This window comes from Colias croceus, chromosome 7 (assembly GCF_905220415.1).
Source record: "Colias croceus chromosome 7, ilColCroc2.1".
Lineage (NCBI taxonomy): Eukaryota > Metazoa > Arthropoda > Insecta > Lepidoptera > Pieridae > Colias > Colias croceus.
This window is the reverse complement of record NC_059543.1, coordinates 2,520,795-2,536,870: the sequence shown is the minus strand read 5'-3', so window position 1 is coordinate 2,536,870 and position 16,076 is coordinate 2,520,795. Positions and strand designations below refer to the sequence as shown.

At 32.6% G+C, this 16,076-nt stretch overlaps 1 protein-coding gene across 1 annotated transcript; it reads right to left on the bottom strand.

Annotated features, from left to right (window-relative positions):
• Positions 1 to 1,131: 1,131 nt before the first annotated feature.
• Positions 1,132 to 15,063, bottom strand: LOC123693328 (proton-associated sugar transporter A). The gene is made up of 9 exons (XM_045638371.1): positions 14,590 to 15,063; positions 13,278 to 13,540; positions 12,464 to 12,703; positions 8,853 to 8,954; positions 8,194 to 8,450; positions 7,509 to 7,703; positions 6,343 to 6,473; positions 3,732 to 3,906; positions 1,132 to 2,147 (listed from the first exon to the last, which is right to left on the bottom strand). Exons 1-9 carry the CDS (start codon positions 14,916 to 14,918, stop codon positions 1,929 to 1,931), a joined length of 1,911 nt encoding a protein of 636 aa, XP_045494327.1. The 5' UTR covers positions 14,919 to 15,063; the 3' UTR covers positions 1,132 to 1,928.
• Between the last annotated feature and the right edge of the window lie 1,013 nt (positions 15,064 to 16,076).

Below are 16,076 nucleotides of genomic sequence, written 5' to 3'. Positions count from 1 at the left end.
GTTACGATGAATTTTTGAAAATGCAGAAAAAAAAAGTCCTTTTGAAATACTCGAGCGCGTTAGATTTTCATAGGGGAGGTTTATCTCGGTATCCTGAAAGCATATTTTCTTAATCTGACAAAAATGTTGGTGGGTTCTCTTAATCTGACCGAAAAAGATTTGTGGGTTTCTTTTTTTAATCATCGTTATTTCATATCAATCTTTCTTGACACCCTCAGTTTTCGAGATATACTCAAAAAACCGGGAGTTTGAGTTTTTATAATGCTTCAAGTAAAAAAAGTTTTAACTTTCGACAAAAATGAAAAGAGACCTTTTTTTGTAAAATAAAATTACCTTTTTTGTTTATTTAAACTTTTTTTTTTGAAAAAGTAAAATTCGCGACTTATATGCTGCAACGCGTTTTTCGGAAGACGAAATGGCTCCTCCAGACTTCCGGTCATGCGGAAACCGGCAGATTTTGTATTTTTAGTAAGTTTTAGATTATATTCTTCAAAATAAAAATAAAAACAATCGCGCTCGAGAATGCCGGATTAACGTTTTTTTTTTACAAGTTCGCGACCCTATAACTCGGCGGCGTCAAGGACCAATGGTCAGATTAGTTAAATTTAGTCTTAAAACACTAAAATCAACCCCCAATATCTTAATCTGACGCGCTCGAGTATTTCAGACTATCGATTTTTTTTACTAATCTGATCGTCTATCCTAGGCGCGCGTCACTACATATAGAGCTAAATAGTTAACAAGGTTGTTCTATTAGGTCTAAGGTATCTCTCATATCTTAAACTGCCACGCTCGAGTATTACAGAAAATTCCCCTCTTCGCCTCCCTATCTATAATAGGCAATTATTAACTTGAATGTGAATTCATTGTTAAAAGTATACTTATTAATATAAATAATTAAATAAAGATATTATTTGCAGACAAAAATCTGACTTGAATATGCTATTCATATTCTGTAAAAATGTATACAATTAAAAATTGTCTCAAACAACGAGTGAAATAATGAGTATTCATTTGAAATTTAACTAATTTATCATTTGTCGTGAAATTGTACATAATTATTATATAAGTACATACCACATAGGTATATCAAGTTTATATTATAAAGGTAATAGATTCAATAACATAATTATCAATAAAAGAGATCATATTTTACACATTTCATATCATTAAACATTAAAGTTATCAACATTTTATAATATTCCCACTCTCAATACATTTTTAATAACTTGTCAGCTATAATAATTATTTTTTCTAACTCTTTGTACACTAATATGGAAAACCATTAAAACAACAAACGTAACGAAGTTCACAGATCATACGAGAAGCTCCGCTATGAACACGATCTTACGAACCCCTTGAGACTTAACAACCTAATCCCACAGAAACTAACAACTTAGACAACAAAACAAAAGACAGATCTATATAAAATTCACAGATCCAAATACGTAATCTGTGTAGCAGTAACAGCAGCGCACGCAGACAGCGTAGCAGCGCGAGTAGCTGTGCTATGAACACGACCTTACCGACCCCCATAAAACATGATAACTTAATCCCACTGAAACCAATAACCAAGACAAGACAACCATAATACCCAGACAGATCTATTGTAGACAATAACACATTGACAGATGTGTACAACAGAATTCAGAGATCCAAATACGTAATCTGTGTAGCAGTCACAGCAGCGCACGCAGCCAGCGTAGCAGCGACCGCTACGACCGCAGCCGTAGAGCCCGTAGCCCGCACCGCGACCCCCATGATGCAGGACACGAGCAGCTGCGCTACGAACACGGACTTGCTAACCCCCATAAAACATGACAACCTAATCCCACAGAAACCAACAACCAACAAAATACGACCATATCATCCATACAGATTCAATTAATAGTAGACATCAGCCCGATTTTGAGACTCAAAAACATAATTCACAGATCCAAATACGTAATCTGTGTGGCGGTCACAGCAGCGCACGCAGCCAGCGTAGCAGCGACCGCTACGACCGCGGCCGTAGAGCCCGCAGCCCGCACCGCGACCCCCATGATGCAGGACACAAGCAGCTGCGCTACGAACACGCAGCTGCTAACGACTGCTACGTCAGTGCCGATTCCGCGCGACCCCCCGCTGCCCCCGCCGCAGCTGTCCCACTATAAGGAATAGTGGCCACTTAATTGTTTATTTATAATACAAAATATTATTATATTACTTATTAGTTATTCTACAAAATATGAAAAAAAGCAGAGTAAAAAAAGCATAATTTGCATAAAAGGCGGCCTCATAGCTGAAAAGCAATATTTTCAAGATTTGTTATATATTATATACTAGTTCAAATAAATTATTGGGAAAATTTTAAAGAATAGAAAAAAAATAGATCACTTGGATTCGATCCGCGTCTTTTTGCCATGCCGGAGCAACGCCTAGTATCTCGGCCACTCGTGATCTTGCCTGCGGCCTGAGCAATCAAATTTCTTCTACTCTTTCGGTTTTACGTGCTTAAAGCCCACGGCCACGATGTTTCGAATTAGAATTCGAAACATTCGTGAGCTAAAATTTTTCTATTCTTTAAAAATATGTTCTCTGAATGAAACTAAATACCTATTAAAAATAAATTGATATTATTATATTTATTTACACTTTATTATAGACACACAATATTCATTAGACGGAATTTGAGTTTGAGACTTCAAAAGTACTAGTAGAAGGAGAATATTTCATTCATATGATTTTGTAGGGCATTAAGATAACACGTAGTACGGTATAAAAGTGGTCCACAGAGTCGTAGTAAAAATTTTCTTGGCAGTAGGTAATTTGATTTTGTATGGCATCCATTCCATACAATTTCAACACCTCGTAAATTTCGAGTGACTACACTATACAATGGAAACGTTCCACAACCGTGCAGTCCATTAATTAGCATCGGATTTAATTACAAAGTGTTAAATTCTATTAAATCTCTTTGATGTTGTACCTTGATTTCATATTCTGGATTTCAGATTTATACATTAATTATAATAAGACGGAATTAATGTAGGAATGATGGATTAAAATATCCTCTAGATAAAACTAAACAGAAAAGGTAAAATTCTAGAGATATCTCTAGAATTTCACCTTTTACATTTTACGTTCTTGCGTCTAGTTTCTGGTTGAAAAACAAGGCAACTAAACTCAAATTCAAACATTTATTTATTCGCGTAAACTCCTTCTAGAAGCACTTTTGAATCATCATAACATTGTTACCATTTAGAACTAGTTTTGAAAGCAGTTTCTACACAGAAGAGCCGACGGAATGCTACAGTTAGCTCTTTTACAATCATGTCATCACTAGAGTCTAGAACAAGCTTTAAAGCTGACGGGTAACAATACAGATATAGAAAATAAAACTTAAAGAGAGGGCCATTTATATGAAGATGAGAAAGCGTTAACAGGAAGTACAAACGACGAATAAGTGCTTAATTAATAGGTACTATACTAGTGACTTGAAAGTGATAACTCCTATAGCTTTTTTTTTTATTATATTATATAGCGACAAACTAAAAATGCAACACGATAAATTATGACGAATAGCTTTTTTAACCTATATAATAACTAGCGGTCCGCCCCGGCTTCGCCCGTGGTACCTACATGTTTAAACTATCCTATCTCTCAAGTTGGATCGAACTGGAGTTGGAACATGGAGGACAAACATTGTGACACGAGATTTATATATATATTAAGATTAAAAAATAACTCACCATTCCCGTAGCATGATAATGAGCCACCAATAAATACGGCATAGTGAACAACGTGGAGTACATGACCCCAGCAGTCCAACTGAACAGTAGTACAGCAGCTGGAGCCCGCAAGATGCAGAGCAGCATCATACCACAACTGTACGTGCTTAGACCACCTACATATACCTTTTTAGCCCTGAATTGGAGAAACTATTGTTATTTATTTGTGTCGTAAAAACAAACACATAGTAATAAAATCGAATTTAACTTAATTATGGAGATTTTGGTGAAAGATGGTGCCAATGGTAGGTATTATTTCTGAAAATGGTTATTATGAGGCCATCAACATGCATAATTAAATAAAATTATTGACGATTTGATCTATCTACTCTTTACAAAAGCTGAGAATAAAAATAAGCCAAAAATTGCTCATAAATCATAATATGCAATTAAATTTCTTAATTTGCATTAAAAGTACCTAGTATACGGAAATTTAATATCATTCGTAATATTTTAGATATCAAAAACAGAACTTTCGAGTTTAATTCTGATACAATTCCAATCCAGCCTGGGAGCCTATTATATAATACAACATGCTTAATGACAAAAAATAGCACCTTACCACTTACAGTAACAATAGACAAAAACCTAAAGAGCTTCAAATGCTTATAATTAAGAGCAGGCGTTCAAATTTTCAAAGAAATAAATATTGAGAATATATTTTATTTCGTAATATCACGGTATAAAAAGTAAAAACTTCGAAGGACATAGACCGTAGTATTAATTTTATTATAAAAAAATGCCAAAAAAAACTGGGCCATGAAAAAATTTCTAGAGCATGAGAAGCCACAAAAATGATTTAAGAATGAATGTCAAGTCTTGTCCTATTAAATTTCAAAGTCAAGTTTAAAGTAAATAGATAGGTAATATAAAAATCGTTTCGAATATTTTTTTCATATTTAAAAAGCATTACCTAAGAGCATTACTTACTTACGTCTAAAAGCTTCCAAGAATTTCTAAATAATTTAATGATATTCAAGAATGGCCATTCAGTTACAATCTCCAAGGTTTAAAGCTATTTGTTTTAATAAATTTAACTTCATATAATATAGGACTAAGATGAAATGTTCATCTTAGTGCACATAATAATTTACCTTAATTAAATAATTCGGGACTATTTTCACACACGGCATGATCTGATCCCATACTAAGCTTTCGCTTGTGTTATGGAAACCAGATGGCTGATGAACATACATATTTATTTAATCTATACATATAATAAATCTGTAGAAGGGTCAATTCTGTACATTGAAAATATTGAAAAAATAAATAGCAGGGGGTGTTACTGGATCGATACCAAACCCAAATATGTGATTAAAAAAAATTTTGTCTGTCTGTCTGTCTGTCTGTATGTGAAGGCATCACGTGAAAACTAGCGGTTCGATTTCGATGAAACTTGGTATAATTATACCTTATTATCCTGGGCGTAAAATAGGATACTTTTTATCCTGGAAAAATACGTAGAAAAAAATTAATCTTAATTTTTCAGTTTTATCCATAGACGTTGTTCCGTAGAACCGCGAACACACGTTGCGTATTATTATAGGCCTAGCCGTATTTGGGAATTGGATCCAATAGATATTTATAAGATGTTATTGACAGAGGTACTCAAAATGGAGAAATAACCATCCACGCGAAGACCGACATCCGCGCGGACGGAGTCGCGGGCGGAAGCTAGTTTTAAATAAATACTTATCTAGATAATTAACAAACAGAAACATAGCAAACATCTATGTTCATCACACAAATTATAGCCCCGGGTGGGAATCTAGCCCACGATCAGACGTGCCTTGGAAGGCAGGGTCACTATCAACCAAGCGAACCGGCCAGTCATTCATGTTTTATATTGGAATTGCTCTAATTTAAAGGTGCTTGATATTAAAAATGCTACTTAGCTTTGATTATAGATAACTTTCAGATAGATGATGATAGGAATATGAAATCATATATCATAATGAAATCAACATACACATAATATATCGAACTTAATTACAATGTGGCGATTAATTCAACAATGATAAACCCAATTATATCGAATAATTAGACTGAGAAGCCATATTAACTCGTGATAGTTAGGCTTCGTTTCGACCTCGCAATGTTTACCTATATTAAATTAATTTTAAGTTCTCTATTCAACGAAATCACGGACAAAGTTTTTTCAGGTAAGCGAGATGTTTTGAGCAAACAATAAAGCGTCTGTTGACTGTTTGTATTTTTTTGATTAACTAGCTGGAACCAATTTTATTTATAACCAATTTTAATTTTATTTTTCGACTAAAAAACCGACAGTATTCAATACCTCAAGTATTTACTAGTACAAACATAATATAAAATCCCTTATTTTATATCCCACATATAGAATAGTTTATAAAGAAAAAAATAGGTACTCTAATGACTAATTAAATGGTAGTTACCCAAAAAAATCGCAACACATTTTAATATGTTTCTGTATTACGATCAAGGAATATTTTAAATATTAATAATTAAACAAAACCCCATTATTACTAACAAACACACACACAAACTAGAAAGGTCAAAGGTCTGTGTGTGTTTAGGATAAGGTCCTACTTACCCATGTTTCTTTATCAGCTTCTCAATGATAGTAGAATAACAAGCACAAGACAGCGAGTACATAGCCATTCCCCAGCATCCGAAACGAACGCCGGCTTCATAGTTGATTCTACTCTCACTACCTTCTGGCGCCTGTTGGAAATAATCGAGCAAAACTTGTAGCCACATGTATAGAATTATATATTTTAGGAGAAATAAAATATAGATCTACATTTTTATCACACACTAGCTTTCCGCCCGCGGCTTCGCTCGCGTTTTCAAAGAAAAACCCGTATAGTTCCCGTCCCCGTGGGATTTCCGGGATAAAACCTATCCTATGTGTTAATCCAAGTCACCCTCTATATGTGTGCTAAATTTCATTGTAATCGGTTCAGTAGTTTTTAGGTGAAATAGTAACAAACATCCATACATCCATACTTACAAACTTTCGCCTTTATAATAGTAGTAGGACTACAGAGGTAACTCTTAAATAATGATAAATAAAAGATTTGAATTTAGAGGCAGCAAAATATATTTTAAGACCTTACACAAAAATAATAATAGAAATACATTGAGGCTGCTGTCGTAATCATATAAATAAATTGAAGGTTTCGTAAGCCTCAAACAGGTACCTCAAACATCTAATAATAAGTTCTTTGAAAACAGTATTCAGGATTTAGTTAAACAGTTTAGTAAGTTAAATCGCTTATAAATTATTTCATAATATTAAATTGTTGACGTACTATGGATCAACATTACCAAGAAGCCATATTCATTTAATCCTTCTCTAATAAACAGTTTGTTAGATCAAATAACTGTTTAACTAAACTCAGTCATAAAATTTAAGCCCATAAATATGATAGGAAGTTCTCTATAAAAAATTCTGACTCATTCGTCTTTTCTTGAAAATACGATGTAGGTGTGACTGTCTTATACTGCAGAGGATTTAGATTTATTTATTTAAGATTATTTGGAGATTTACAGAGATCATAGTAAATAATTATTCCATCAGATTGTGATTTAATAAATCTGGCCAATTTTTTTTCAGTAAGTACTAAATAAACTTCATAATATAACCACAATTATTTAAAGACCTAAGTAATAAGTTAAAATATATTCTATTTTAAACACTAAAGATTATAATAGAGTATTCCAAAAACAAATAAACATTACAAAAAGCATACTCACGGCTGGATTACCACCATACACAGATTCACCAACAAAATCGGTGAAGTACAGTGAATAGCACACGTGAGCCATCCAACAGAACAGGTTGGTGAGACACACCACACGGAGGGAGTTGGGCATCATGATGATGGACAACAAGTAGTGCTTCAGGGATAGTGGCTCCCCGTGACCCTCGGGGATCGGGATACTGGGACCCTGGAGTAGACCATGTAAAATGACGATAACACCCAACCAATAATCTAAAGAAAAGTACCCATACCATTAAAAAAGAGAAAGGATCCGATTACTATTAATAATAAAATTTTAAGGATGCATCTAGAACGTTTTTTTAAAAATGCGTCTAACAGACGAGGTTGGTGAGACACACCACCCGGAGGGAGTTGGGCATCATGATGATGCGCAAGTAGTGCTTTAGTGATAGTGGCTCTCCGTGGCCCTCGGGGATCGGGATACTGGGACCCTGGAGTAGGTATAAACCGATTTTATTATTAAGGGAAAAGTACGGGGACCATGGAAAATAAGAAAAAAAACCCACCCAGAGGCTCTATTAACCTCTCTAGCAGCAAGGAGTTGAAACTTAATAAGCTAGCTAAAATTATTTAAAACTAGAAAGTAAATTAAAATTATCTTTCTTTTTATTATAATTACTATAAACCTCATATTAATTAACATTACCATCCCTTACCTCATTCTGTTCCAACGCTCCATACATAACAGTGCCATCCTTAATCAACCCATCTTTTTCCACTTGTTCCTCCTGGATACCCTCTACTTGAACTACCGGAGGTTCCTGACTTTCATCGCTTTTTCTAAATTCTTCATATTGATGCAACTCATCCAAAGGAATTTCTTTAAAACTGGTTATTGTAGCTGATACACATACTATGAATATTATTGTGATTAGAGAAAACACTGCTCGCACGTGCCCTCCGAAGAAGTCACCTGAAATTTTGGGAAGAGATTTTTTTATTTTCTGTATGTAGTTTAGAAGTTCTTATACCATTTATTTAAAAGTCTTTATAACAATCCCTCCTTGGTTAGTACTAATAATAACACCGCTGTTTTTGTATAAATAAAAAACGATTTTAATTTAAGAAAAATAATGTGAAATGTAGAATCTATACTAATATTATAAAGTTGAAAATTTTGTTTGTTTGTTTAAACGCGCTAATCTCATGAACTACTGGTCCGATTTGAAAAATTCTTTCGGTTGTAGACTATAGTAGACCGTAAAAAATCAATCATACGATACATAAATGGACTCTATTACATTTTCGAACAATAATGATGAATTATTTGTAAAATTGATGCTTACGAAATAAATAATAAAACTATAATAATTACCAAGGCTAGTTTCATCCCAGTTGATCCCGCCCAGAGCGTATCCCATGAAACCACCCAGTCCTGCCATTATCGTGAACGTACTCAAGCCTTTCGCGTGGTCCTCTGAAAACGAGAAAAATAAAGATAAATAATATCGTTTACAATTATATAAGTGTGTTTATTTATTTCCTTATCTTAGTATTTATCTACTTTATTATTTCGCTCACAAGCATTATTCATAATTTCTTGACTAGGTATATTTTTATGTATTTTTCCTTATTCAATAAATTATAGACAACTTTCTTAATTCATATAAATCCAAAGATTTTGAATTCAAGATAATAAATATATCCTACTATGTAGTATAAATCCTATTAGTATTATATAAATGCGAAAGTTTTTGATGATGTATGTGTATGTGTAGGTGTTTATGTTTGTAACTCTTTCACGAAAAATCTACTGAACCGATTACAATGAAATTAAGCACACATATAGAGGATAACTTGGATTAACACATATTAGGTTTCATCCCGAAAATCCCACGAGTACGGGAACCTATGCGAGTTTTATTTGAAACGCGGTCGAAGTCGTATGCGCAAAGCTAGTCAAATATAATTTTGGGTGTATCAGATTTTCCCTTTTTATGTATCAATTATGTTTCTATTACACAATTAAAAATATTAATATTATGATGGAACACAGTTCATACATTACACTCTTTTTCTAATAAGATACCTCTTTTTGGTATATATATAGAAGTACCTACTATATCAAAGAAACCCATAGATAGGTATCTCATGTTATTCGTGATAACACGTTTGGAAAATCCCAAAACAAGACGTGTCTCTAGAGATACTTGCACATTAAATTTCATTAATCTTTAGCTAGCGCATAATTTTGGTACAGTTTTAATGTTATTATTCAATTAACCTTAGTTATATAAGGGCTGATTTTTCAATCCTTGGTTAAAACTTATTCATCGAATCGCGTATTAAACTACCATTTCAAAAATGTATTCTAATTATCCGTATTTGACAGTTTACAGGTGACATTTTAGAATGTTCGTGTAATACTTTATTGGGCGGATAAATTTTAACCAAGGATTGAAAAATCGGCCCTTATATAAATAATTTTTTAAAGTGAAACTTTTATTACATCGTCTCAAACTTTTTGGTTTGTGTAGCGCATGTCGCGTGTATCGCGGCTGCCGAGTAGGTATACCTACTCGGCAGTTCGGCACGCGACATGCGCTACACAAAGCAGTGTTCGGAACCGTTCGAACAGTTTCACTTTTACCGTGGTTTCATAAAACCACACAATATTTTTTTTAATGATTAAGTTATTATTCAATTAACTAAATCCTTCCATTCAAGAGTGCAGTAAACTGACAAACTAGCTGGAATGGAAACTAATTAGGTAGTACCTACTAATATAAAAAATGTTTTGATTCGATTAAAACTATATTGATTTGATTATATGTTGTAAGCATTTTTACTATCCTATATTGATTTATAAAGTTATTTAAAATCAGTTAGATTGTAATAGCTACATTATATTATAATTGACTGAAAACTAATATTTTTTTGCCGGCAAGATCTATCACAAGAATGAAAATATCTAACGACTAAAATAATACCTTATATAATCTGCCATTACCCGTTCAATCTTAGTCTTGACGCTAAGCTAATAATAGTTTTACGTCATATAAATTTACACTGGAGATAAGGACGAAAATATAGAATTCCATTATCGACTACTTCAAAGGCAATTCAGGTATTTATAGCACAAACCCTCGTAAGTAGCTTATAGATTCCGAGATTTACCTACATCGGAATTTTTAGCAAGCTTTCACAAATTACCTATTGTTGTTTTGTTTGTTGTTTATTAGGTATTTAGTTTGAAGGACACAGGCTTCATAGGACAATAACGAATATCTAATAGAACATCTATTAGATATTCGTTATTTTAATAATTGTAAATATTGTGAAATTAATTTAGTTGACATTACTTTTTTCTATTCGAACCGTAAACAACAATTTAAATAGATATATATATCAATTCTATAGTACCGTTTGAGAACAGCAAACATGTCTAACCTTAATATAACTTAAATGTACCAAAACTGTACCTATTTACATGAATATATCAGTGATAACCAAATAGCCAAGAGGAAAATACCAAAATAAATATTGTTAAGATAGATCAATCACTGCGAAAGGAAATGATAGTGGCTTGTTTTCAGGCTGAATTCAAGTCACATGCCGTGACGTAGCAAATAAATATTTAATTAAACACTGCCCACGTCTATCAATCTGGGTTAAGGATAGCAAGCAAAACGTTTGAAACTGAATTTTATTTAAAATATTGAGATAACACAAAAAGAGGTCACAAAGTTCGCGGTGAAATAGGAGCAATGCTCTCGCAGGCTTTTAGTGTTATTATATGGTGTGCAATGTTATTGATTCTCTAATTGGTATATCATCATTGAATTAACTTTTTTTTAATATTAAATAGCAAATTAAGAGTACTCTAAGTACTCTTAAAATATACTCTTAGGAAGGTACCTACCTAAATGAATATGTTACCTGAAATGTTATCATGAAAAAAGTAAATTTGATTGATGAGTGTTTTGTTTTATACTAAAAGAATTTTCAACAAAATGGGTTTTATTTAAGAGATAAAAATATTTTAATCTTTAGGAAATTGTCAGAGTATTCGTCAGTGCCGAACGAATATCATTGGATATTAACTAAAATGTTTTTTCCATACAAAGATAATATACCTAGCTTCCTTTAGATATGGTAATAAGCCGGTAATATGATCGACATCTTTAAGTACGCCTGATAAAATAATCTTTCCATCGGAAACTATGATTCTAAAGTCTATATAAGAAAATGTTTTGATAACAATAAATCCAGTTGTTTGTAACTCCTCAAAAAAGGTTTAAAAGATGCTAATTTTTTCTCTTGTTGTTACTATGAACCGATTACACGTATTCCAAATTCCACACACAATCTAGGTAGGTACATTTTATTTAAATTATCTTTTATCTGAAGTAGTACAATCAATCATAGCGGCGATATGATACAAGAATCTTTAAAAATCTCCTTGATATATTTTTATTAGAATATGACATCATATAACGGAAATTCATAGATATACTTAATATTCATAGGGATTTTATGTATCTGGTTGTAGTCATCTACAATTATAGTATTTTTTATTTACGAAAATAAAGATATTATTATCATTCATGAATCACTTTTCACGTTTAATTCAGGTAGATTTTTCTCATAATAAGTTAACGTAACATAATAAATTAATCCCCTTAATCTTAAAATAATACCGAGGTACAGATCTGTACCCAATTTATATAATAAAAATGAATCACCAAATGTGTTGCTAAACGTAAAATTCGAGAACGGCTCTACCAATTTGGTTTTTTTTTAACGTTAAAAGAAATAGCCGAATTAGTCGAATGATCTAAGGCACAAGGAAGAATCTTATGGAGAAAGGTCGAATGATCTAAGAAGGAAGAATCTTATCGAAAGAAAACACGAAAAAGTGGCAATTAGACAGACAATGCCGTTGGGCTAGTACCTACTAAATAATTTCTATACAGCTATACTCACCCGGTACAGTAACATCCAGAAGGTAAGCTCTCGCGGGACTCTGACAGGCATCAGCATCGAAATCCAAGAGAACTGTACCCAAAACTGTGAACAAAACCCCCCAAGGGTGATGGTTTGTGCCCTGCGTCTCTAACGCGGAACTACGAGGGCCCAGCGCTGAGGGGACATTTGTTCTGTTTATGGACCCTAAGTCCCCAAACGCGTACCCTATGTCTTCGCCGTTTGGTACTAGGATGAGACCTGAAATTATGGTCATGAATAGTATACTGTAAAATATCTGTTGAAAAGGAAATAAATACTATTATAAACTTAAAAAAGCTTTTTATTTATCTTAAAAATAATTGAATTGATATATCGTAATTTATAGAACAAATGACAAGGTATTTCATGAAGTCTGTGTATAAAATAGATCCTGACTACAAATTACGAAGATCATGTCATTGATCGTTTAAAAAAATACCGAAATTGCATAATACTAAGTGCTACGGCGTAGCAACTCTACAGCAAATCTTACATTTCTTACAGTTAATTATAAACTAGCTTACCGCCCGCGGCTTCGCCGACTTTGTCTAAAACCTAATAAATTTTATACTTAAACCTTCCTCTTGAATTACTCTATCTATCAAAAAAAAACCGCATCAAAATCCGTTGCGTAGTTTTAATGTTTTAAGCATACAATTAAGGGACATAGGGACAGAGAAAGCGACTTTGTTTTATACTATGTAGCGATATGCATTTTTAATAATCATCTACTCTTTGATCTTATAGCAATAATAACTCCACTATACACTAATCCAATAACCTACATACTTACCAAGAAAAACACCAATAGACATCATAACGATAAAGGGTCGTCGTCTCCCATATTTAGAGTTGCATCTATCACTCAAAGAGCCCAACAGAGGCGTCATAAAGAAGCCTATTAAAGGCGATAGAGCCCACACTAAAGTCATTTGCTGATGAGGAACACCAATTTGAAGTAGGGTTGGTGACACGAACGCCGTTTCGCCGGCATATGAAAATTCTATACCCATGACTGCGGCAGATATTCGCATGAGTTCTATCCTATTTTTTCGCCTAGAATACATAAAGGATTGGTTTTAGATAATGGATAAAATGTATAAATAAATGTATGTATGGATAAGTGGTTAATAGAACATTCTTTAACTTTTATATTATATAAATACATAATATGTGTGTATTAACGTAGCGTCGATTACAAATAACAAATTAACATATTTTTTATAATTTCTTTACAAACTATTTAAATAGATAATTATTTTATTTTATTTTTTAATTAAATTTAAAACTAGCTGTCCGCCCCGGATTCGCCCATGGTACATGTTTACGTTTTCTCTCCATAAGAACCATCCTCGTACTTCAAGGAATACTATAAAAAAATAATTAATGACATCGGTTCAGCCGTTCTCGAGTTATTCGTTTACCAACACATTTTGCGATTCATTTTTATATTATAGATGCAACATATAAACCTTGTGTATATTAATAATTCGTAACGAAGTAATTAATCTAATTAGGTTATCTGATTCTATTTATTATAATGCGTAGTACATGTTTAAACAATTCACATGATGATATACATTTTTTAAATATACAAATAATGAAAATGTGTGTGGAAAATTGTGAAAAAAGCTTCAAATTAAAGGTAGGTAGATAATAATTGCGAAGCGTGGAACAAATATAAAATTTTTGTTTGTTTAACTTTAACTCTTGTTAAAAGGATTTTTTGTTTATTTCTTCTCATGTATTTTCATACAATTAAAATGTTGAATTTTATAAAATTCATAGACAAAAAATATATTAAAATGTCATTAAAAAGTGAACATTAAAAACTGTTCAAATGTAAATAACCAATATCATTTCGATTGATTTAATTTAGACCTTAACATATTTTAACGCTTTCTATTGGTCAAAAATAGATTAAGGTAGGTACTTAAGTATTAATTTTTATTAACTAACAAAATAATATGATTCATGAAATCACTGAGCATAATATTAATTATTACTTTTCCAACATCTTTAGTCGGGTTATATCACGAAATTCAGCTATGACTATATATATTATAAATAATGAATGACTAGGTATTTAAATTTAATAATATTACCTAAACAAATCACAATATTCGCTGTTATCATACACACGGTCCGGTGGCTCATCTGACGTCGGTATACCAAAAAAATGTTCCTTCAGCATCTCACGGATACCTCTCGGGTGCTCTTCTTTCCATTGCGCCCACCGCTCCTTATATTTATCCCTTACACCGTGCAAACGTCCCGTCACACCTTGATATTCATTTAATTTTTCCGCCATGTCTACTAATTCACTTTTTACAAAATAATTATAAAAAATGGAACGCGAATTCACGAAAAAGAAAACGACGAACCGCGCATTTTTGAATTTGGAACACTCTTTTTTTTTAAGAACGTGCTGCATTCATGCCATGGTTGGCATAAAAAAAAGTTATTTGTTGCATAAGGGTTGATATTTGTTGATGCTAGTTCGGAAGTCTAAAGAATACTGAGGCGCCCGCGCCGCCCTCTGTCATGGTCGCCCGCCCTGCACGAGGTGACATCGCCGTATAACCCCTAGATATGGCTTCCTTAGGTGTTGGAATAACATTTTATTACTTCTAATATCGATACTTTCTAATATCGATGACAATTATAAACTCATTTAGTTAAGGATAACTATATAAAAATACATTTAACAATCAATACAAATAAATAGGACTTGACACGTGTAAACGAAATATTTATACAAGGAAAACAAAAATGTGATCTGAAACAACTATTTAAGACGGTCACAACAATAAAAAGTAAGTATTTCATCCCACTTAAGCTGGTTAGATAAATAACAAGCATTTCGGACTCAAGAGGCAAACAATCAAATGAATGTTCCGCTACTATGATAAGTGCAGACTTAGTAATCTAAAGTAAACTTCTTATCAATAAAATATCAAACCGTATAAACTACAATTCTTCATGATAAATGCATTTTTTTAATGTTCATGTTACACGGAGAGCCACAAACCATTGTTTGATGAAAAAAGAGTGATGTTTTGCCCGAAAATATCTTCAAGCATGCATGACGAACCATCATACTTAACAAAGCGTCTGGTCGTGGCTTTATGTTCCAAATATTATCAAATGCCATGAATAATGGAAGGTGTGGTCACTGACATGATAAGCTTTGATCATAGCCGAGAATTGTCTCAATTGATTCTTAACTGTAATACTGACCTTCATAATAAGTACATTTGCTTATCATGGTAGGTACTTATTAAAGAAAATCCCACAAAAACATTTTCCGATAAGTACCTACTTTTTTATTTTGAAATGATTTTCATATGTATAAATTTTATTTATTTATTTATTATATAATCACTTTCAATTCTAAATTTCAATTCGAAAACACAATTTAGGAAAAATTTATAGGTACGCTACTTTATCTTATCCTCCAATTAGTAACTGAACTACCTACTTTACCAATTTCAAACTCAATTAGCCTTAAACGTTAATACGAAGTTAAAACGTCGTTTATTATAAAAAAATGTTTTATTTTTCAAACGAACTTTTCAGGTTGAATAAGATT

What these genes read in the sequence shown, in the direction of transcription:
- LOC123693328 (XM_045638371.1), bottom strand. Translation starts at nt 14,918, where the DNA reads ATGCAGCACGTTCTTAAAAAAAAAGAGTGTTCCAAATTCAAAAATGCG. An exon ending in TCTGGATGTTACTGTACCGG is followed by an intron (nt 8,955 to 12,463) that starts GTGAGTATAGCT and finishes TCTCGTTTTCAG; the next exon opens with AGGACCACGCGAAAGGCTTG. An exon ending in TGTATGGTGGTAATCCAGCC is followed by an intron (nt 6,474 to 7,508) that starts GTGAGTATGCTT and finishes TATTTCCAACAG; the next exon opens with GCGCCAGAAGGTAGTGAGAG.